This window comes from Podarcis bocagei (assembly GCF_964188305.1).
Source record: "Podarcis bocagei genome assembly, chromosome: 1".
NCBI lineage: Eukaryota > Metazoa > Chordata > Lepidosauria > Squamata > Lacertidae > Podarcis > Podarcis bocagei.
The window spans coordinates 3,802,900-3,826,623 of record NC_138125.1 but is presented as its reverse complement, the minus strand read 5'-3'; the positions used below and the strand labels follow the sequence as shown (position 1 = coordinate 3,826,623).

Here is a 23,724-nt window from a genome sequence, read left to right as displayed (position 1 = left end):
ACGAGGGATGCTCCCTCCGTGGGGGAAAAATCCCTTTGCAACTATGAACATGCAGCCATACCGTTATGTGGGACACCCCATTTCCCTTCGGTGGGCGATGAAGCCTTGCATGTATCACAACCTCTGATGTCTCTCTTTCTGACTCCTGCAGCCGCACCCGGTTATTCGCCACACCATTCGCTCTACCAACCGGAATGTCAGAGCAGAGAGGACGGCGTCTGAAATCAATTGTGAGCTTCTCCTCTATTTTATTTTATTTTATTTATTAGCAAAAGCATACATCTATACATACACTGAATAAGACATAACGGGGGGAAACAGACACAAAAACAAAGGGAAAAACAAAAAACATTCATTAAAAATCAATAGAAACTAACCTTGCAGTATTTGTTCTTAGACTGATTTTGGTCTTTACTTATACATTCTAATATTGTCTGAAAATCGAAGATTTATTTACTAATATAGTTATATCATGCGAAAACAAAAATTAAGAAAAAAGAAAGAACGACTAAGTTGACGTAACAGCTTTAACAATAAAAATACCTATGTATTGATAAGTAATACCTTTTCATTTTGTTATATTATTGACTTCCTTCTACCTCGTTACGGTTTCTGTTTGACCATTCCTGTTTTTACCCTGTATTTAATTGTTTCATCTTCATTTTGGAGTGAAGAGAAAATATTTTACTTCACTTCTCCTCAATTTTAAAGCTAAACGTCTGCCTCCTAATTTAGCATCAGCTTAAGTGTTCATTATTACTCCGGTGTGTGTGTGTGTGTTGATGATGATGATGATGATAAGGATAAGGATGATTTACTAGTCTCAATAATCCATCCGTTGCCAAAAAGGTCTCCAAGAGACTTAGATTTAAAAACTGCCTATCGCCTTCTATGCAAATAGTAGTCTGGGATAAGATCTTGCATTATTCGGTTATATTGCCTGAACACCAGCTGCAAGGTTTGAGTGGGATAGTTGATTCTTTATCTGTTTGAAATAATTTGTAAGAGTGTGTGTGTGTGTGTGTGTGTGTGTAGCTATAGACATAGATTCATTCATATGTTTTTTAAATTGTATTTTAATCAACTTGTTTTTCTTATTGGTTGTTAGCTGCCCTGAGCCCGGTCTTGGCTGGGGAGGCCAGGGTATAAATAAAATTGATTATTATTATATAAAATTTAACCAACACCTACAATTCTTTTATACAGTGGATGCTTGGGTTGCGAACGTGATCCGTGCAGGATGCACATTCGCAACCCTCGTCTGCACACACGCGGGTTGCGATTCGGCGCTTCTGTGCATGTGCGACCGCCGAAACCCGGAAATAACCCATTCCGGTACTTCCAGGTTACGGGGGTCCGCAACCCGAAAAAACGCAACCTGAAGCAGCTGTAACCCGAGGTATGACTGTATATGAATGCACACACAAGCATTCTTAGGAAGCTTTGGCAGCACAGTAATAGCAGAACAATACCAGCTCTGTCCATCAAAGGCCTGGCAGGAAAGGTAAATCTTCCTTTGGTGCGAAAAGGATGCCAGGGAAGCCACCAGGTGGTCCTCACTGGAGGAGAGCATTCCACAGATGGGGATCCAGAAATGGAAAGGATGGAGCAAAGTTCTCTGAACTTCTTCATTGGCCCAAGAGACCCTTCTAGGCAGGCTGCTCCGAGTTGCTCATGAAGTGGTAGCTGTGTGCAAAAAAATGCTAGCTCTGCCTCCTGACCTGTGCGCTGCTCTCCTCAAAATCCCTTGGCAACGTGTGGTTGATCCGTGTTATTGCCTCACCTAAAAGTGGATTGATTGGTTGATTAAAAAATAAATTTATATGCTGCTAAATCATAAAAATATATCAAAGCGCATTACAACATTAAAAAGATAAAAACCATAAAATAAAAGTGTAAAAAAAAACCCAAATCAACCCAAAAATAATTTAATAGCAAAAAAGAAAATAAAAAACTTTCAGACGGCAGGAGATTCCTTCCCCTCTGCTTTTGGGCCAGGTGCCCACAATCTCAATTGTTTTATTTTAGTCTCCAAAAGAAATTGGTCGAGGATCCTACCATGGTTAAAATCCTCTTTACGTTCCTTCTTCGCCTTCTTGCCTAACTTCTCTTAAAAGCATGCCGTTCCAGAGGAAAGAGTTGGTAGTTGATATTCCTTCAAGCAGACACACTCCTTGCTAGTTTCATTTCTGCAGGGGGGTAGTTCTTGGAATCGCAGCCCCTCATAAAGAGTAGCGTTTCAGAAGAGAGTGTTTCAAACCGAAAACAAACCCCTCTACCTTTTCAGGCATGTTAAGAGGAAGTACTCTTTAATTGTCCGGTAATAAAACTTTTTAATAGGCTCTTCTAAGCCACTTTTGAGTCCCTGTCAGGGAAGAAGTATAATTAAATATATCATCACCATCTAAGTGGCTTATATTAATAACTTTGAACATTTTTGCTATGCCATGGGACATTGCAGTTGGAAGAAAAGCCTTGTAAAAGTTTTGTTGATAAAGTTGTAAATGCCTCATGTCTTTCAGTTGACAAGCTGCAGTTTGAACCGCCTCTACGGAAAGAAACAGAAGCGCGAGATGAAGTGGTACGGATTTGTTTTATTTTTATTTTTTATTTAGTATTTATATATACCACTTCATATCTCTACAGAAATCTCTAGATGAGTTCACCACATGCTACATGCACACACACGTCCCCCAGGGGTTTGCAGAACGCAGATTGGGATCTACTGGTAGATGCCTGGGTGATCTGCAGTAGATTGGCAAAGGGTTTCTGGCTCCCAGTTTTAAGAAGAGCAAGAGCAAAGGAGCTTTTCCCACCTGTGCTAAGCTGATGAAATGAAAAAGTTGACCAGGAAGAACTGGGAGCTCACTTCAGTTTCGGTACTGCTCAGAATGAACTCAGAGGCACTCTTGTTCTTTAATTCTAGTTGTATGTCGTTTGTACTTGGCTCTGACTGGCAGATTTGGGGATTCTAGTTCAAAAAATAAAACAAATGTAGATCCAGCCAGTCTGAAGTCTGCCCACCCCGATGTATCGTGTTGAACAGTCTCGGCAGATCTCAGAATAAATTAATGCCGGTTTGCCCAAAGTGCCCCGTAAAGTGGAGGGTCTTGCTTAGCTCCCATGGCTGTGTCTGCGCTCCAGTTGAAGCAGGTGGGCTTCCTGCAGTTCAAAAGGTTAATAACACCCTCCATTTCTATCACCACCCCTACCGCCCCTACCACCTACCAGAAGCTTCCAGGCCTCTCCCTCCACATTGGGCTGGACACCCGCACAGGTCTTCTCATTCACCTCCTGTGCTGGAGCTGATACTGGCTTTCAAAGGCCAGATGCATATTTCAGTGTAAATAAGTATAAAAATAATGAAGACTTCAGGGCTCCTAGTTCAAGGTGACACCAATGATACAATACAATAATCTTTATTGTCATTGTCCCATACAGAACAATGAAATTGAAAAAACTCTACATCAGACATTCAGAAACCAACAAGCCTGCTATCCCAGCCTGGTTAGCTCCCTAAAAACTCTGATACCCCATAATTAAATACAGTATACTCCCACAGAGACTACCTTACACTGTGTTTAAAACCAAAATCACATTTGGATGGAAACTGTTTCTCAAGCGGCTAGTCCTAGTCTTTATAACCCTGTACCTTCTTCCAGAAGGCAGAAGCTGAAAGAGATCATTTCCGGGGTGCGCACTATCCTGCACAATCTCTGCAGCTTTCTTATGGCACCTGGAAGCATAGATTTGATCCAAGGTGGGAAGAGTGCACCCAATTATTCTCTCCGCAGTCTTTACAACCCTGGACAGCATTGTTTTATCCCTGGCCGTGCAGCTCCCAAACCACACACACAGACCATAAGTTAATACACTCTCAACAGTACAATGGTAAAATGCCATCAACAGGTCCTTTGAGAGATTATTTTTCCGGAGGATTCTCAGAAAATATAACCTCTGTTGTGCTCTCTTCATCAGGTCTTTACTGTTTTTGAGGCTACTGTTGATAGCCTCAAGCCCACCCGTGGCCTTTGGCCATGCGGCGGTTGAGGCCTGGCATTGGGCTGGTCCCCAGTCTGTGCCACGCCTTTCCTTGTGTACATTTCCCAGACCAGAAGCAGAACCGAGCAGAAATCCAGAAAACACTACTCCTGAAGCAGAGCCAGGGAATAGGGCCTGAATGCGGATTGTATTATAGTGGAGTGCCCTCATTAGATGTTAGCTGGAGACATTTCTCAACTGAATGTTTCCCCCTCTGCAGGTGGTGGCAGCTGGAGCACACTTCGCTTCGCACTGGAATCCTTTTGTTGATGGCGGAAGCTGCGCCAAGTAAGTATGCCTGGCTTCGTTGTGAATAAATGACTGACACTCTGCATTTCAAGGTTACCACCCCCTTGGGAGGAAAAAAGGGGGGCAGGAACCGAATGATCTGGGCAAGTCAGGCTTTTGAGTGAGTTCTGCAGGACAGGCAGGGCCTTTTAAAAAATAAAAATAAAAAATACGTTTTTACTGAGGGATTTTCCTTAAGTAACAAAAGTACAGTGGTGCCTCGCAAGACGAAAAGAATCCGTTCTGTGATTCTCTTCGTCTAGCGGTTTTTTCGTCTTGCGAAGCAAGCCCATTGACGGATTAGAGGATTAGCGCTATTAGCGACTTATTGGATCAGCTGATAAGCAGCTTAGAAAAAGGGGGGGGGAAACCCCCGCAGGAACTCGCAAGACATTGTCGTCTTGCGAAGCAAGCCCATAGGAAATTTATTTTGCAAAGCACCTCCAAAACGGAAAACTCTTTCGTCTAGCAAGTTTTCCGTCTTGCGAGGCATTCGTCTTGCAGGGCACCACTGTACCTTTCGTGTATCTGTTTTTAAACTGTAGAATCCTTCATACAAATCCATTGCAGTCAGTTTGAGACATTTTTGTTGCAGGTAATGTGGGGGTGAGGGAGAAAGAGAGGAGAGAGAATAAAGAGTGTCTGGGTGGACTTTCTTTGTCAGCATCATGTGGATAGGTGTCCTTTTTTTGCTGGTGGAGCAAGAGGTCAGCGGGACCCCGGTGTGGTTGGTTGCAGCTGATTGATTGCAGTGTGTTGTTGTTGGTTTTTTTTTGGGGGGGGGAGAATTGCTGGAATAGGTTAGCCATATTGATTTGTTGATCGGTCATTGTCTTGTTGGGCTGTGTATGTGAGAAAGGGGAGCCACACGGGGGTGAAGGCATCCTCCTTTGTCCCCGTGATAGTTTCAGTCAGTCAGTCAGTTAGTTAGTTAGTTAGTTAGTGAGTCAGGGCAGTTTCCTCCAGAGTTTGGTACCAGTGGTACATATCTGGTTATGATGCTCCTAGCTGCTCAGAGTAAGCGACATTCATTCTTTGTCACAATTTGCGCCCCACAAATTGCCTAATCTGGGGTCTGTGTGATTTCTGATGGGTGGGACAACAGGGGGAATAAAGGTTTGAAATAAGTAACTCCCATTGCCTCAGGGTAATGAGCTGGTAGTCTTTGGGCGCTGTTAAGTGTGGCTGCAGAATGAGTAGACTGGATCACTGGGCAGAATGTGGCCGGGGAGGTTCTGCGGCACAAGGCCTGTTTCGCGGCGGGTGGGGCCCCTCTGTTCATCGTGTCTGTTTGTGCAGAGGAGTGCCGTTTGCATTTACTGCCTCAGGCCATGCTTTGTGCAGCTGCTCCAGAGTTTATTGAAGCAACAGCTGCCCATCTCAGCTGTCTCCCAACCTGGTATCCTCCAGATGTTTTGGGCTTCGATTCCCGCTCGGCCCAGCCAGCACAGCTGATGGGAGATATTGTCTGGAACATCTGTAGGGTACTGGGTTGGGGAAGGCCAGGCCATCCCATTACTGCTTCTGTGATTTTAAATCCCTTAGAACAGTCTGGCGCTAAAAAAAACCCCTGACATAAGCAACTTCGTGGTATTGCATTCCTGTGTCTCTCTGCAGCCGCAAAGGCCAGCAAGTGTCTTTTGCAAGCCAGGATTCCCCCAGGTTACCATAAGGAAACCTCAAGCGCTGCAAGTTGCTTGTGCTGGAATGTGAAGGAGCCCATGGAGGCGAAATACCTTTGCCTTAAAAGGCCTTCTCTGCTCTGGCTCCCTTGGCCGTACAGCACAACTTGTGTTGCTTTTGGGGGAGCTGTTCCCTGAATGCCTTCCTCTTCCTTCTCCTAGTAAAGGCCTGCTCTCCTTTGGCCGGCCAGCTGTACAGCTGTTTCCACAATCACTCACTAAGCACCATTAATGTACTTCTTGCATAGCAACACACACACACACCCCCGGCCCTCCGCTGCTGTTGTAGGAGGAGAAAGAAGCCAGTCTCCCCACCACAAGCAGCTTTGAGTTTAGTTTTTTACCATGGGGTAGGCAGCAACAGGAATGACTGTGCTGGGGGGGGGGGAGGACAAATGTGAACAAATACATTCCTATGTACTTGGGCTTCAAGGTGAGGGTGAAGCAGTCATGCCAAAGTCTTTGTGGGTACCCACTTGGCAGATTTCAATTCTCTCTCCCGGTCTTCTCTGGCATGTGTCCGAACAGGATGCTGGAGTAAGTGGGTCCTCTTTGGCCTGATCCTGCAGCCAGGTTCACCTTATGCTCTCATGTTCTTATCTTCTCTGGTTGTAAATATCCACAGTGGTTTTGTAGGTCCTGCCTTCTATTGCATTAAGAGGTTTTGCCTTGCCTTTCCCCTCCTCTCTCCCTACTTTTCTTTCCTTTCCTCTTCCCCACCTCCTTTCCTTTTCTACCGTGCTTTTCTCGATGGCCAGAGCTGTTAAATCCTTGCATGTACAACCAGGCTGGCGTTTTCTGCAGTGGCTTCTAGGACCAGGCAACTGATAAGGAGAGGAGCATGCAGGAAATGCGGGGCTTCTGGCGTCACGTCTGGCATTTGCTGGGGCTTTGGGCGTGATTGGAAGTGGCTTGGGCACAGCTGCATTCCAGGCAGCTGCAGAGGAGCCCAGAACACCACATCACAGTCACCTGGGCAGACGAAGCTGGGTTGCTCATGGTCCCAAACCCCCAAAGAGAGGGAGCATATCTGCCCCTCCAGCAGAGGGTCACGTTCTGCTCAGCGCCGTAAACAGGAAATGCTTGGGGTTTTTGGAGGCTTGGAAGGCTGGATAATGTCACTGCCGCGCAGAAAGAAAAAGGAGCTGTGGCTTTTGGGCCGCTTTCCGTCCTCTTGGGCTCGTCCAGAAAAAACACAGCGCTGATTTATGGCCTCCGTCAAGGGGTCAGCTCCGTGTGAAAGGTCTGCCGTGGCCTGCCAGCCTTCTGCTGGAGGGATATTTGCTTTAAAGCTGCATAAACATAAAGTTGTATGCGGATGAACGTATTGCTTGATTGCTTTCCCCCTGCCTCTCCCCACACTCCCCAAAAATAATTACAGAGGGAGAGAGCTCTCCGGATCTTTTTCCAGTGTTGCACATATGAATTTTCCCTGTCATGGGTCTGGCTCTTGATCTATTTAACCCAAGGCTGAAGCATCCAAGGTTTTCTGGAGAGCTTTTATTCTCCAGCCTGGATTTTTTTTTTTTACTGGGGAGATCAGGGATTGAAGTTGAGACTGTGTGTGCAAAACATGTTCTCTGCCACTGAGCGATGGGCCCGATCCTTTTTTTGGAGGGGAGGAGAGGAATGCCTATTTCCCCTGTCCCTTCAGGAACATTTTTTTAAAGCCATTCCTAAACCCTCTTTATTGTTCCTCCACCACCATGACTCTGCCCATTCCCATTCATTGTGGGCCCCAGACCTGGGCCGGTCGCCAGAAATAATGTGGTCGTGGGAGGTCCTAAGAGAACATTGGGAGCATTGTAAGTCAGCGAGAGACAGCCTTGACCTGAAGGCAAGAACTTAGAAGACATTTCAATCGAAGTTACTGGATTTTGCGTTTCAGAGCACTAGTAACCCGGGAGGGTGAGGGAGAGCGCCTGCTCATCCCATTGTTTATTTGTTTAAAACTCTGTGGGTTTTTTATTTAAAAATAAATAAATTCCAAGGCTTTATTGTGACGTTAAAGTAGAAAACATGAAATAAAACAGAGAAGGGGGCATAAAGGAATACCCAGAAATAAAACCAAAGGAAACCAGGGATCACAGCCATTAGCTCATAAAATAAAGTACATTCTCGAGAGAGACTACACCGTTGAGTTAGACGTCGCAACCCAAAATGGCCTGATACAGAGGCGGTACAAAACAAACATTTTGAATACCAAATAAAGCCGTATTTCATCGGTGGATGGAGGGGGAGAGAGAGATTCATTTCTGTAATGCTCCTGAGCGCAGAAAGTGCTTTGCACTTGAGTAGTTATGGACTGGCCCTTCCTTGGTGTTCTCTTCACATCTCTTGAGCCCTGGGGAAGCCATTGGGTGAGGGGCATCCTCAACTAATAATAATAATAATAATAATAATAATAATAATAATAATAATAATAATAATAATAATATATTATACCCCGCCCATCTGGCTGAGTTTCCCCAGCCACTCTGGGCGGCTCCCAGTCAAGTGTTAAAAACAGTACAGCGTTAAATATTAAAAACTTCCCTGAACAGGGCTTCCTTCAGATGTCTTTTAAAGATAGGATAGCTGCTTATTTCCTTCACATCTGAAGGGAGGGTGTTCCACAGGGCGGGCGCCACTACCGAGAAGGCCCTCTGTCTGGTTCCCTCTAACCTCACTTCTCGCAATGAGGGAACCACCAGAAGGCCGTCAGAGCTGGACCTCAGTGTCTGGGCAGAATGATGGTGGTGGAGATGCTCCTTCAGGTATACAGGACCAAGGCCGTTTAGGGCTTTAAAGGTCAGCGCCAACACTTTGAATTGTGCTCGGAAACATACTGGTAGCCAATTCAGATCTCTCAGAACCGGTGTTATGTGGTCCCGGCAGCCACTCCCAGTCACCAGTCTAGCTGCTGCATTCTGGATTAATTATAGTTTCCGGGTCACCTTCAAAGGTAGCCCCATGTAGAGCGTGTTGCAGTAGTCCAAGCGGGAGATAACCAGAGCATGCACCACTCTGGCAAGACAGTCTGCGGGCAGGTAGGGTCTCAGCCTGGGTACCAGGTGGAGCTGGTAAACAGCTGTCCTGGACACAGAATTGACCTGCGCCTCCATGGACAGCTGTGAGTCCAAAATGACTCCCAGGCTGCGCACCTGGTCCTTCAGGGGCACAGTTACCCCATTCAGGACACACTAGCCCGCCTCCTGTCCCCCCAAAACAGTACTTCTGTCTTGTCAGGATTCAACCTCAATCTGTTAGCTGCCATCCATCCTCCAACTGCCTCCAGGCACTCACACAGGACCTTCACTGCCTTCACTGGTTCTGATTTAAAAGAGAGGTAGAGCTGGGTATCATCCGCATACTTCCGCTTGGGAGGCCGATGGGCAGGGTTGCTTCCGGAGGAGGCGATGTCAGCCCTTCCCTCTGTGGCTCAGTGGCAGAGCATTGGATCCGCTTGCAGGAAGCCCCGGGTTCAGCCCATGGCAGCATCTCAGGGCAGGCCTGGGATTGTCCGCTGCCTGAGGCCCTGGAGAGGCGCTGTCAGCCAGTGTAGACCATGCTGGAGTAGACGGACCAAAGGTCTGACTCAGGGTAAGGCAGCTTCCGGTGTTTCTCTCCTCCCTGCAGTGGGGGCCTAGTACCATGTAATAATAATAATATGGTAAAGGACCCCTGACCATTAGGTCCAGTCGTGACCGACTCTGGGGTTGTGGCGCTCATCTCGCTTTATTGGCCGAGGGATCCAGCGTACAGCTTCCGGGTCATGTGGCCAGCATGACTAAGCCGCTTGTGGCGAAACCAGAGCAGCGCACGGAAACGCCGTTTACCTTCCCGCTAGTAAGCGGTCCCTATTTATCTACTTGCACCCGGGGGTGCTTTCGAACTGCTAGGTTGGCAGGAGCAGGGACCGAGCAACGGGAGCTCACCCCATTGCGGGGATTTGAACCGCCGACCTTCTGATCGGCAAGTCCTAGGCTCTGTGGTTTAACCCACAGCGCCACCCGCGTCCCCTCAATAATAATAAACATTTTATTTATACCCCTCCCTCCCCAGCCAGAGCCAGGCTCAGGGCGGCTAACACCAGTAAGATTACAATAAAAACATAACAGGGGAAAGAAGAAGAAAAAACCATTTAAAATACAGGTTAAAATGCAATTTAAAATGCAGCCTCGTTTTAAAAGTAGCCCATGGATCAAAACCATAAGGGGAGGGAAAACATAAGGGTCAGATTACCTATTGCATTATTGCTGTTCTTTGTAGAGTTGGAAGGGACCCTGAGGATCATCTAGTCCAACCCCTGCAATACAAGAATATGCAGCTGTCCCATATGGGGATCGAACCTGCAACCTTGGCATTATCAGCACCAGGCTCTAGCCAGCTGAGCTATCCAGACTGCCTCTGTTGCTGTTAAAATTTATAGCTCACCTTTCCTCCAAGGGAGCCTGAAGTGACAAACATGGTTCTCTAGCTCCCCCTGTTATTTATTTATTTATTTAGTTAGTTAGTTAGTTAGTTAGTTAGTTATTTTATTTTACGGTCCAGTATACCTGAAGGAGCGTCTCCACCCCCATCGTTCTACCCGGACCCTGAGGTCCAGCACCGAGGGCCTTCTGGCGATTCCCTCACTGCGAGAAGCCAAGTTACAGGGAGCCAGGCAGAGGGCCTTCTCGGTGGTGGTGCCCGCCCTGTGGAACGCCCTCCCATCAGATGTCAAAGAGAACAACAACTACCAGACTTTTAGAAGACATCTGAAGGCAGCCCTGTTCGGGGAAGCTTTTAATGTTTGATGTATTACAGTATTTTAATATTTTTTTGGAAGCCGCCCAGAGTGGCTGGGGAAGCCCAGCCAGATGGGTGGGGAATAAATATATTATTGTTGTTGTTGTTGTTATTATTATTATTATTATTATTATTATTATTATTATTATTATTACCCTCACAACCGCCCCATGAGGTAGGCTCAGCTGAGAGACAGCAACTGGGTCAAACTCACACCCAATGAGCTTCATTGCTGAGTGGAGATTCGAACCCTGGACTCTCTGCTCCCAGCCTGGCACTCTAATTTTCCCAGTGGCAGTTGCAAAGAGTGCTACACGCCAGGTCACATACTTACCTATGTCTGCAAGGAGATGTAAAATCATGTCAGAGGGGTTTTGGCTAGGGAACCTTGTCATTATAGGTGCTAAAAATCGTTCTCTTGCTTCATTATGTAAGGGGCAGCGCAGGATATAATGCATAAGGTCTTCCACTTCAGGACGTCCAGCCTTGACAGATGCAGCTATGGATTACAGTAGCATTTTCATTCTTTAAATCGGTGTTTCTCAAACCTGGGTTCCCGGCTGTTGCTGGACTACAACTCCCATCATCCCTAGCTAGCCCAATGGTCAGGGGTGATAGGAGTTGCAGTAGTAGTAGTAGTAGCAGTAATAATAATAATAATAATAATAATAATAATAATAATAATAATAATAAAGAATTTATTATTTATACCCCGCCCATCTGGCTGAGTTTCCCCAGCCACTCTGGGTGGCTCCCAATCAAGTGTTAAAACAATACAGTGTTAAATATTAAAAACTTCCCTGAACATGGCTGCCTTCAGATGTCTTTTAAAGATAGAATAGCTGCTTATTTCCTTCACATCTGAAGGGAGGGTGTTCCACAGGGTGGGTGCCACTACTGAGAAGGCCCTCTGTCTGGTTTCCTGTAACCTCAATTCTCGCAATGAGGGAACCACCAGAAGGCCCTCGGTGCTGGATCTCAGTGTCCGGGCAGAACGATGGGGGTGGAGACGCTCCTTCAGATATATCGGACCGAGGCCGTTTAGGGCTTTAAAGGTCAACACCAAAACTTTGAATTGTGCTCAGAAACGTACTGGGAGCCAATGCAGATATCTCAGGACTGGTGTTATGTGGTCCCGGCGACCGCTTCCAGTCACCAGTCTAGCTGCCGCATTCTGGATTAGTTGTAGTTTCCGGGTCACCTTCAAAGGTAGCCCCACGTAGAGCGCATTGCAGTAGTCCAAGCAGGAGATAACTAGAGCATGCACCACTCTGGCGAGTAGTCCAACAACAGCCAAGGACCCCAGGTTTGAGAAAGAACTGCTCAGTCAGGCTAAAGAAAGTCAGGTGTGATTAGAGAGCTGTTGTCACACGGTCTTAAGCCAGGAAAGTGCCACCATGGGCTTGGCTGTCAGCGCCAGACTTGTGAAGTTGCCCTGGACATGCTACGCCCTTTCACCTTCTGCCCTCAGCCCCCTCCCCCCCAATCTGCAGCGTGGGGGATAGCGATCCTGGCCTGCCTTGCAGAGTTCTTTCAGGAATTGCTGTGATCAGGTATGTGAAGAAGCCCTTTATCATAAATGCTGATAGTTTTGTACAGAATTTCAGAAGCTTCTGGGGTCTCCTCCTGAGATTGATTTTCCCCGCGTAGCTGCTCTATAGATCACAATCCTGGAGCCTAAGCCACAGGCGCTCTTCAGCCCTACTACCCCAGTCTAAATTTTATTTTTTATAAAATAAAATAATTTTATCAACGTTTTGTCTAGGGGGCTTCTTACCAAATTTGGCGACGGCCACGAAGATGCTGAGGAGTGAGTGATCTCTTTCTTGACGTTTGACTTTCCTTTCTCTCTTTCTCTCTCTCTCCTTTGCTACCTAACAGAGTTGGCTTTCTTTAACAATGTCTCAGTCACCCTTGGAGACCCCAAAGGGGCTGGGGCTTCTCCTGAGTGGGCTGGGAAACCCTGTCTTTCGTTCCAGCCCAGCCTTTCTAAACTGTTCTGCATTCAGAGAGTACCTGAGATGTTTAAAGCACTTAGAATCATTGAATTGTAGAGTTGGGAGGGACCGCAAGAGCAATCAAACACAGTGTAGAGCAATAAAACACAATGCAGAGCATAAAACAACATAAAAACCAAACACCATTTTTTAAAAATCCGTAGAAGTAAAATGTACTGATTTGGGAAGGCCTAGGGAGAAAGGGGAAAGGGACGCGGGTGGCACTGTGGGTAAAACCTCAGTGCCTAGGACTTGCCGATCGCATGGTCGGCGGTTCGAATCCCCGCGGCAGGGTGAGCTCCCGTTGCTCGGTCCCTGCTCCTGCCCACCTAGCAGTTCGAAAGCACGTCAAAGTGCAAGTAGATAAATAGGTACCGCTTTATAGCGGGAAGGTAAACGGCGTTTCCGTGTGCTGCTCTGGTGCAGCTTCGTCACGCTGGCCACGTGACCCGGAAGTGTCTGCGGACAGCGCTGGCTCTAGAGTGAGATGAGCGCACAACCCTAGAGTCTGTCAAGACTGGCCCGTACGGGCAGGGGTACCTTAGGGAGAAAAGGAGAGCTTTAAGTAAACATCGAAAATATAACAACATTTGGACTTGCTTCACTTCTGAGGGAAGAGGGTTCCAGAGAACGTGATGCCTTTTCTGCCTCCACGCACAGAATTTTGGCTCTTAGCAGGAAGCTTCTCAGGGCTTCTCTTGCTTCCCACCTGCAATGCGATGCCGGTGTAAATGTAGCTCGCTTTGCAAAATTCCATGACGCCATCTGCAAAGCTATTAACACATTGTCCCACCAAAAATATGTTCTCCTTCCGATGCCTTTTATTTTTAATTGCCATCTGGCAGAATAATTCTGAAAAATCGAAGAATGGCAAGGCTGGAGTAATTAGAGGATGTGCTTTCTCTGTGCTTAAAAAACAACAACGCCCCGAAACTTTGCATTATGCTAACTGTTGTTCAGTCCTGTGCAGAGTTTTCAAACCACATGTAGTGAAGAGATCAGAATTGTGCGAGTTTACAGATTGCAGTATTTGTGGGGGTGGCCATATTCAGATTTGGCAGGGGGAGAGGGAAGAGGGGTGGGACAGACAGTCACAGTCCTGATCTCGTCACCGTACCTTAGTCCCAGGGGTCTGTAGGGCTTCCTGCGCCAAAGAACAGCTAAGGTCATGCAGCCTGTATAAGTCAAGCACATCTTCCCCACCGAAGCTGGATTTTGGAAGTTTCAGGGCAGAGAAAAACAGAAATATCCTTCACTCTGCACATAGTTAAACTCTGCAGTTCGCTCCCAGAAAATGTAGGGATAGCTACCAACTCACAGAGCGAGCCTTGTTGGGCAGTCAAGGTGTGCATCTGAGAAACCCCAGAGGGATTTGAGAGGCTGCTCACATTTTCAGGGCCTTGCAGAAGTGAAACATTTTCTGGTATGTGACAGATATTGACGGGAGGAGAGGGAAAAACCCCACCAAGAAAGGTTGTCTTCCACCGTGTGTTTTATCCTGCTGGTTCTCCGCTGTCCTCACTAACACCCCTCCTTTCAAAAGTGACTTTCTGCAACCAGAGGCTCTGGTTTTGGAAAAATGAAACGATAGCCTTGTCAACCAGCTAACCTTCCTTTTGAAAACCTGCGTGCACCTCAAAGCCAGGTGGGAAGGAATACCATTTGTGTTGGCTTTTCTTCTCGTTTCTTTTTAGATCAACGCTGAAAAGGGGGGGACCCCCTCCACTACCTCCAAAGGTGAGCGAACGCCGCAGCCACATGACGTGTGCCTCCGGGCTGGAATGTTGAAAGTGTGTGCGTGGAGTGTACTGAACCGGTTAGCAAAGAGAGGGGGCAGACCAGTGGGGTAGAACATGGGGCAAAAGAGGGCAGGGGGCAGGAGGAGAAGCCGAGCTTTGCTGCATGTGGCATTTCCTCCAGGCCAGCTACTGAGGAAGGGGAGCGCTAGTACATCAGATTGCAAAGCAGCTGCCATCTGCAGACTCTATTGGCAGAACCAGTGGTAAGAACTCGATCTTTTTGTGTGGCGGCACCTGCACTGCGGAACTCCCTGCCTCTTGATACCGTACCCTGTTCAACACCTGCTGAAAACATTCATGTGTAGAGAAGCCTATCCTCGTGTTTAGAAAGCTGGTGGCAAGCTTAAAACTGTTTTTGGTCTATTGTCGTTTTAAAATTATTCCTTTGGTGCACATTTTTATTCTTATTTATTTATTATTTAAAATGTAAATCAAGGTTTAAAATATAAATGAAAGAATGAAAGAAAAAGAAAAAATTATATTACTTTTAATTTGTTTTACTGATATATTTTTGTGCTTTATCTTTTTTGTGGTTGGTTGGTTGGTTGATTTAACAATCAATGTTCTGAAATCAATCAATCTGTTTCACTTTCTGTGTCTTCTTGCTGTAGCCCAGGCTCAGTATCTACCAAGAGGAAGGCCTCGTCGATGATGAGAAGTCCCAGACGATCAAGTATTGCCCCGACTCTCACGGCCAAGCCCCACCGTCTCACCGGAGACAGAGCATCCCGGTGTGCGGGCCTCAGACAGAACCCTCCCCAATTGGGATGACCAGCAGCGTCAGCAGTCCTGGTTTGCTCACCACCCGGTACAGCGACTTGGGTGAGTATCCTCATCCTGGGAGGGCCACCTGCCCTGCCGCTTTGGGCTGTGTGCAGAATGCACTAAGCACCTGAGCACCCCGGTCATTGTAGCCGCCCCACGAGATACCTGGGACTGCGGGGAAAACGTTAGAGGCAACCTCCACTGGCAGTTTCCGAAGGTGATGGTGCCAAATTAAGACTTGGCTCCTTGGTGCTCCCATGCAGCTGTACTGAGAACAGTCTGGGGGAGAGGAAGTCCCCCCCCCCCGTGGGGGGAGCAATGCTTGATGCCCCACGCCACTGACCTGCAAAAGTCCCATTTCCCTTCAGTCGACCGTGGTTCATTCTTTTGGTTGGGGATGCACAGTACAGCTGCACCAGAGTGTAGAAGGAGCTGGCGTTTTTGTTCAGTTTCTGTTAATTGATTCTCATGGGAAACTTACAGATTCTGGCTTCACACAATTAACTCAAGGCAGTGTCAATTTACTCTTGGCAGAAAGCCCAGGTCTGCTTGACCTAGAAACTACTTACTCTGATTGGTTAACGACCAGCACTCAACTCTGTTATCTAGAAATGCTAGCACAGTTTGGTGTGAGGTGTGTTAGGTGTGTTAGGAGTTAGAAGTGCTGTGTATGGTTATGAGAGAGAGAGAGAGAGAGAGAAAGGATTTATTTTGCTTTGTTTTGTATGCAGAAACTCTGCTGGTTTTATTTTTCCTTTTAATAAATCCTGTAAATAGTTATTCTGAGTCTAGCTGACTAGTCATTTCCACCTCGACTAGCTTCTTCGCTGTGCAAGAAAACTCTGCTACGTTTGGGCTAAAGCCATTAGAGCTATGCCTGACACTTCAAAGACATCTGAAGGCAGCCCTGTTTGGGGAAGTTTTTAATGTTTGATGTTGTCTTGTGTTTTTAATACTCGGTTGAAGTTTTAATATCTGGCTGAGTTTCCCCATCCACTCGGTGGCTCCCAATCGAGTGTTAAAAACAATACAGCATTAAATATTAAAACCTTCCCTAAACAAGGCTGCTTTCAGATGTCTTTTGAAGATAAGATAGCTGCTTATTTCCTTGACATCTGAAGGGAGGGCGTTCCACAGGCCACTACCGAGAAGGCCCTCTGCCTGGTTCCCTGTAACCTCACTTTTCACAGGGAGGGAACCGCCAGAAGGCCCTCAGCGCTGGATCTCAGTGTCCGGGCTGAACAATGGGGGTGGAGACGCTCCTTCAGGTATACTGGACCGAGGCCGTTTAGGGCTTTAAAGCTGCTAACAAGCCAGCAAGTAAAAAATAGACTAAGCGTCACCAGTATATCATGTCATATTATATCATTAGCAAGTATATAAAGGCATCTGTATTCTAAAAACAATATGACTTACATTTTTGCTTCTTTAGGCAACGGGGACACTGTGCCAAAGCTCGTGGAGGAGAACGCTGACGGCTTGGGCTATGTGCCACAGCTGCCACGGAAAAAGGACAAGCGGGAATATCTGGTGGGTGGTTTTGCATTTGGCTCCCTTGCGTGGCCTCCTTGTGGCTTCTCCGTATTGCCTGGCTCCATCAATCTGTACCCAAGAACTGCTCTTATTCAGGGCCTTGGGAATTTAATTAATAGTAGTAATGTTGATGATGTTCCTCTACCAGGAGGGGTCATGTGTACCAGGATGTATTATTATTATTATTATTATTATTATTATTATTATTATTATTATTATTATTTTATTATTATTATTATTATTATTATTATTATTATTATTATTATTATTATTATTATTATTATTATTATAAATTGTATACTGCCCTGTACCCGCAGGTCTCAGGGCGGTTAATGTACAGGTAGCAAGGACAAGGTAGCCTGATCCAGGTTTGACAGTAGAAAGTTGCACACTGCTTTTGCGAAGCAACTGCATAATATGTCAGCTTGGATTTGAATTTCAACCCCTTCCTTTTAAGGTGTTGCTCCCAAGGAGCAATGTTTGCCTTCCAAAGGTGGTTTGTGATACTCTTTTTTCCTCCCTATCCACAGAAGCCAGCAATCAATGGCCTCCCACCAACTCCTAAGGTGCTGGTAAGAAACCTTTTTGATCGTGTACGAGGAGCTGGAACGGCACGTGTTGAAACTGCTCTGCATGTTGTGCCGTTTCTAGCTTTGCTTATCCCTGAGAGGAAGGGCCCGGACAGAGACGAATTCTCACTCTGCATCTCCTTAACGTTAGCCCCCTGCCTTTGAGCCAGGCTCCCATCTCTGTTTCTTCTAACGGAGATCAGGGTTTGCAAAAGCATCTGTGGCCAGGGTCATCATCAGCGCCTGGCAGACTGGGGCATATACTGGGGTCTCCGTAGCACTGCAGGGGCCACCCCCTTGCCTGCGCCCTCCTCTGTTTTAGCCCTCTGGGACTTCATTGCTTCCTGTTCCTGGCTTTCCAGAGGTGGGGTGTGCATGCTGTCACGGGCCAAGAGCTGTCATGTTACAGGGGTGTTGATGTAGGGCAGCCCCCTTTCCCCCATCTTGAACAGGAGAGGGGTGCTCAGTGGGCTCCCCAGGGTTTTACGGTGTCGCTGCCTCCACTTAATAATCCAATTTGCAGGAGAAAAAAATCAGAAGCGAAGATCCTTGTGGGAACCTGGCTCAAAGGCAGGGGCTAACAGATTGAGGTTAAATCCTGACAAGACAGAAGTACTGTTTTGGGGGGACAGGAGGCGGGCAAGTGTGGAGGACTCCTGGTCCTGAATGGGGTCACTGTGCCCCTGAAGGACCAGGTGCGCAGCCTGGGAGTCATTCTGGACTCACAGCTGTCCATGGAGGCACAGGTCAATTCTGTGTCCAGGGCAGCTGTCTACCAGCTCCATCTGGTACGCAGGCTGAGACCCTCCCTGCCCGCAGACTGTCTCGCCAGAGTGGTGCATGCTCTAGTTATCTCTCGCTTGGTCTACTGCAATGCACTCTATGTGGGACTACCTTTGAAGGTGACCCGGGAACTACAGCTAATCCAGAATGTGGCAGCTAGACTGGTGAGTGGGAGCGGCCGCTGAGGCCATATAACACCGGTCTTGAAAGAACTACACTGGCTCCCAGTATGTTTCTGAGCACAATTCAAAGCTCTGCTGCTGACCTTTAAAGCCGTAAACGACTTCGGTCCAGTATATCTGAAGGAGCATCTCCACCCCATCGTTCAGCCCAGATGCTGAGGTCCAGCACCGAGGGCCTTCTTGCGGTTCCCTCGCTGCGAGAAGCCAAGTTACAGGGAACCAGGCAGAGGGCCTTCTCGGTAGTGGCACCCGCCCTGTGGAACGCCCTCCCACCAGATGTCAAAGAGATAAACAACTACCAGACTTTTAGAAGACATCTGAAGGCAGCCCTGTTTAGGGAAGCTTTTAATGTTTAATAGATGGTTGTATTTTAATATTCTCTTGGAAGCCGCCCAGAGTGGCTGGGGAAACCCAGCCAGATTGGCGGGGTATAAATAATAAATTATTATTATTATTATTATTATTATTATTATTATTATTATTATTCCCATCCCGGCACAACCGGTCATTTCTCTGGCCTCTGAGACATCCATTGGCCATTACCCCCTCATCTGCTTTGTTCCTTTGTGTTTTCTAATGGTCAGAGGAACTAGAAACCTGTGTGTTGCATTTACGCCAATGAAGACACCCTGTGGGTTTTTTTTCCCTTTTTGCTGTTCCAGATGGGAGCCTGCTTCTCCAAAGTGTTTGACGGCTGCCCTTTGAAGATCAACTGTGCCACATCCTGGATACACCCGGACACGAAAGGTGAGGGTGACTTTCCGTTTTTGAGCCGGGGAGGAATTCACACCCCACCCCAGTTGCGTTTCCGAAGAGGCTAAGCCAGTTTCTCCTCTGCCATGTTCTAGATCAGTATATCATCTTTGGCACGGAAGAAGGCATCTACACTCTGAACCTCAACGAGCTCCACGAAGCCACCATGGAACAGGTAGGGGAGAACTGCTCAGGGCCAGCAGGCTCCTTCTGGGAGGCCGAGGCCAGGGAGATGGGCAAAGCCCCCTTTCAGGATGGGGGACTAGGTGCGCCTCCTCCAGGGCAGGATGGCCACTGTGGGTGGAGCAAAGGGCTCTCTAATCTTCCCTACTCTTAAGTTCCATCATCTTAAGACAGCAGTGGAAAACCTGTGGCCTCCAGGTGCTGCTGGACTCCAGTTCCCATCATCCCTGGGTCTTGGCCACACTGCTTGGGGCAGATGGGAGTTGGAGTCCAGCAATACCTGGAGGGACACAGGCTCCTCACCCTGAGAAAAATGTGGAACCAGCCATCGGAGCTTCTCAGGTTCCCCGATTTCCCTAACTAGTATCTGCAGCCATATGACTTCAGATCAGCCTTCCCCCAGTCTGTTGTTGCCCTTCAGGTGAACAACAGCTGCAGCCAGCAGCATGCCATGCTGATGGGAGCTGTAGTCTCTAAAACACGAGTTCCGCTTTTGTTTTACAGGTGAAACTCGAAAAATTAGAATATTGTGGAAAAGTTCGTTTATTTCAGTAATTCAACTTAAAAGGTGAATCTAGTATATGAGATAGACTCATGACATGCAAAGTGAGATATGTCAAGCCTTTATTTGTTATAATTGTGATGATCATGGCATACAGCTGATGAAAACCCCAAATTAACAGTCTCAGAAAATTACAATATTAAATGAAATCAGCAAAACAAGGATTGCAAATAGAGCAATATTGGACCTCCGAGAAGTAGAAGCATGCATATATACTCAGTACTTGGTTTGGGCCCCTTTTGCATCAATTACTGCTGATAGCATCCATGCCACGCCGCACTGAGGCAGTAATAAAGGCTTGACATATCTCGCTTTGCATGTCGTGAGTCTATCTCATATATTAGTTTCACCTTTTAAGCTGAATTACTGAAATAAATGAACTTTTCCAGGATATTCTAATTTTTCGAGTTCCACCTGTACTCATTTAATTTCCCCAGGCCATCCTTTTAAGATACTGCCTGAAAGAGTTTTTATTCTGTTCTGCTGCACTGCTTTTATTGTTTCTGCTGTTTTTTAATATATTTGCTTCTGGTGTGTTGGTTCTCATTGTCTTTAGTTATTCAGTATCATCTCGGGAGGTGACGAGCTCCACCTGTACTGGAGGCATTTAAAGAGAGGTCAGGCAGCCCTCCGTAAGGGAGGCTGAGGTTGCATCCTGCATTAGGGAGCCTCCTCTGAGGTGGACTCTGTGGCCTCCAAGTGTCTCCTTCTGATTGTAAATTTCTGTGGTCTGTGAGTCAGCCTGGAAGTGTGAGGGATAGAGAGCAGTTATATAAGCTATGTATATATGAAAATAAAACAGATTACAACTGAGTGTAACTCTCGAAAGTTTAATAGTAACCTCATGACCCAATGCATACTTATCTGGGTACACACCCCATTCATCACAGCAGGACCTAACTTCTGAGTTAACACAGAATCATAGAGTTGGAAGGGACCAGAAAAATTTAACCTGAGTTGCCAGAAACTGCCTTCTATGCTTCCTTTAACGCTTCCCCAGTTTTTCACCCGTGGGAATCTCTTCTGCTCCTTTTTCTAGCTGTTTCCGCGGAGATGCACCTGGCTCTACGTGATCAACAATACCTTAATGTCGCTCTCAGGTATGTCAGTTGCTAAAGAAATGCACCGCAAAGCTTAAATGGGGGGGTTGCAGGGGAACAGGATATTCTCTTAGGAAATCTTCCCTTTGGTGTGCTGAATTTAGCTTGGTTTACGGTAATGCCACGGAAGTCATTTTTAATTTGTTTCTTTCCCTTTTGCTCTCTGCAATTTGCTTGGACCTCTCTGGATGTTTTGGGGCTGTCCTTTTTAGAAGGTAACCTTTTCCCACTCTGTATTCTTTGTTTTTATTCGGTATTTGCATTTATTGTTATAATATGCCAGAGTTTTGAGACAGGCCATGTTTCTGTCACAGGGAGAACATTCCAGCTCTACTCTCATAACCTAATAGCTTTGTTTGAACAAGCCAAAAAAACAGGCCTTGCTGCTCATATTCAGACCCATCGGTTCCCCGACAGAATATTGCCCAGGTAAGCTTGCACTCTCTTACCTCTTGAACCCAGTCTCAGGGCTAGCCGACATAATGCCTTCTAGAAGCTGTAGGGACTACACCTCCCATCAGTCCCAGCCGGTCAAGGATGATGGGAGCTGTAGTGCATCAGTGTCTGGAGAGCACCTCGTTCACTGCCCTGGCAGTAAGTGCGCCTTCCCTTATTTTTTATTTTATTTAGATAACACAGATTGTAAGCTCTTGGAATGGTTAGGCGTGTGCGTGTTTTTCACTATGAAGTAAATCATTTTTAAAAGTCAGGTAAAACTGCAGTTTCAAGAAACAGGAAAACATGGGGCAGAATTCAGTATTGCACTCTAAGAGTTGTTCCATCAGCACAAGGGTTTTGGCTTCCCTGATGGAGTGGTCACCCCTTTCCTTCCCATCTGTGCTGTCCTGGGCATTTTCCAGAAAGCCACACGCACCCCAGGCAATTTGAAGCGATGTGGGTAAGCCCTGCTACACTAGCAGGAGTTGTTGCACTGGCTCACACTAGCGCAAGTATTCAGTTGAATCTGTCCCCAAATGCCCAACATTGCGCTTTGGGCCTCTTCTTACCCCATGAGCATGCCTGGACATGAAAAAATCTTCTTCTAACAACCTTCACTTACCTTCAGAGGTAAGTGGCAGCTTAAGAAACCTCATTTCTTGGAGGTTTTTAAGCAGAGGTTCGATGGCCACCAACTTTCAGGGATGCTCTGATACAAAATGCAAAATGCCCTGATAAAGAACAGGATATGAAATCTTGCATGGGGTGGAGAACGTGAGAAGGGGATTAGACAGTAATGAGGGCTATCAATCATCGCTTCCCATGATAACTGTGTTTTACCTCCGCTGCCAAGAGGCAAGCACCATATTTTTCGGTCTGTAAGACGCACCAGACCACAAGACGCACCTAGTTTTTGGAGGAGGAAAACAAGAAAAAAATATTCTGAATCTCAGAAGCCAGAACAGCAAGAGGGATCGCTGCGCAGTGAAAGCAGCAATCCCTCTTGCTGTTCTGGCTTCTGGGGTAGCTGAGCGGCTTGTATTCGCTCCATAAAATGCACAGATATTTCCCCTTACTTTTTAGGAGGGGAAAAGTTAGTCTTATAGAGCAAAAATACGGTATATTGCTAGACACCAGGTGCTGGGGAAGAACAGAGGAAGAATGCCATTGCGCTCATCTCCAGAGGCATTTGGTTGGCCACTCTGGGTAGCAGGAGACTGGACTCAATAAGCCTAAAGCCTGATCCTCGTAGATAAGAAGTCAGATAAAACATGGAGGTCTGATTTGTGGGGGAAGGGGGGTTACATAAGGAGAGCCCTGCTGGCTCAGGGTCCATGCTTTTGGTAGGTCCTTCAAGGGAACACAAAGACTACCCACTTCCCTCTTGTATGCTTCCCCGGCTGCTAGGCAGAGGTAGACTGCCTCTATCCCCGAAGTGTCTGTTTTGGGCCCATTTTGCAAGCTTGGCCAACAGTGGCATTGGTTTCGCTCCATCTACGTTCCCGTTTATATTCAGCGGGCTGAAAACAAAAGTGACATAAGAGACAGTCCTAGTTAAACCAACAAACCATTCACACTTAAATCTCATTTCAGGAAATTTGCCTTAACGACAAAGATCCCGGATACAAAAGGGTGCCATAAATGCTGTATAGGTAAGTCTTCCGCTTGAGCTTCTGGAGACAACCCTCTCCCAGCTTTGTGGACCTGCTTGGACCTTCTCGGCCGGGGCATCCACTCCTCCCTCCCTCCCAAGTTTGTAAGATATTTATTGAGATTTTCAAAATATTACAAAATAAAAACAAAACAAAAAAAGAAGAAAATACAAAATAAAAATGGTTAACAAAGTAGAAAAAAAGAAAAACAAACCACTTCCAACAATTCGAATACAAATTCAAGATAAAAGAAGAAAAAAACAGAAATACACCACACACATTTAAGAACATTTAAAAACAAATTCATTATTCTCAAATCCTCAATTGTCATTACCTTCTTTCTTTGACCTCCTCCTCCTCCCTTTCTTTGTATCCTAGTTATTAATTATCCCAGCAAATCCTTTCCATATTTCATAATATTCTGTCATTACATTACCTTAAACTGTTTTAATCTTATCTTTCTATATAAAAAACAAATCCTTGAAGCTTAAAGCTTAAATCTTATCCTTACCAACTTTTCTTAACCATAGTATTCTTTCATAATTCTTTAAACATCTTTACTAAAGCCAAGTAATTTCATTCCAACATTTTTTTAACATTCATCAATTTTATAAAACAGTCCTAATA

The 23,724-nt window shown here is 46.3% G+C and overlaps 1 protein-coding gene across 3 annotated transcripts in view; it reads left to right on the top strand.

The window, feature by feature from the left end:
* Positions 1-23,724, top strand: part of MAP4K5 (mitogen-activated protein kinase kinase kinase kinase 5) — a 92,956-nt gene that overhangs the window by 56,345 nt on the left and 12,887 nt on the right. For 2 of the 3 annotated variants that reach the window (XR_014007557.1, XM_081191717.1), the window contains exons 14-26: positions 152-230; positions 2,523-2,581; positions 4,262-4,329; positions 12,547-12,591; positions 14,473-14,515; positions 15,189-15,399; positions 16,775-16,872; positions 17,406-17,447; positions 19,072-19,156; positions 19,258-19,337; positions 20,947-21,007; positions 21,322-21,436; positions 23,039-23,097. Coding sequence is in view for 2 of the 3 variants with exons in the window: in XM_081191717.1 (XP_081047843.1) it covers positions 152-230; positions 2,523-2,581; positions 4,262-4,329; positions 12,547-12,591; positions 14,473-14,515; positions 15,189-15,399; positions 16,775-16,872; positions 17,406-17,447; positions 19,072-19,156; positions 19,258-19,337; positions 20,947-21,007; positions 21,322-21,436; positions 23,039-23,097 (1,045 nt within the window). In the remaining variant the exon portion in view is untranslated. The remainder of the gene's footprint in view (positions 1-151; positions 231-2,522; positions 2,582-4,261; positions 4,330-12,546; positions 12,592-14,472; positions 14,516-15,188; positions 15,400-16,774; positions 16,873-17,405; positions 17,448-19,071; positions 19,157-19,257; positions 19,338-20,946; positions 21,008-21,321; positions 21,437-23,038; positions 23,098-23,724) is intronic. The other variant, XM_081191718.1, reaches the window with a different exon arrangement.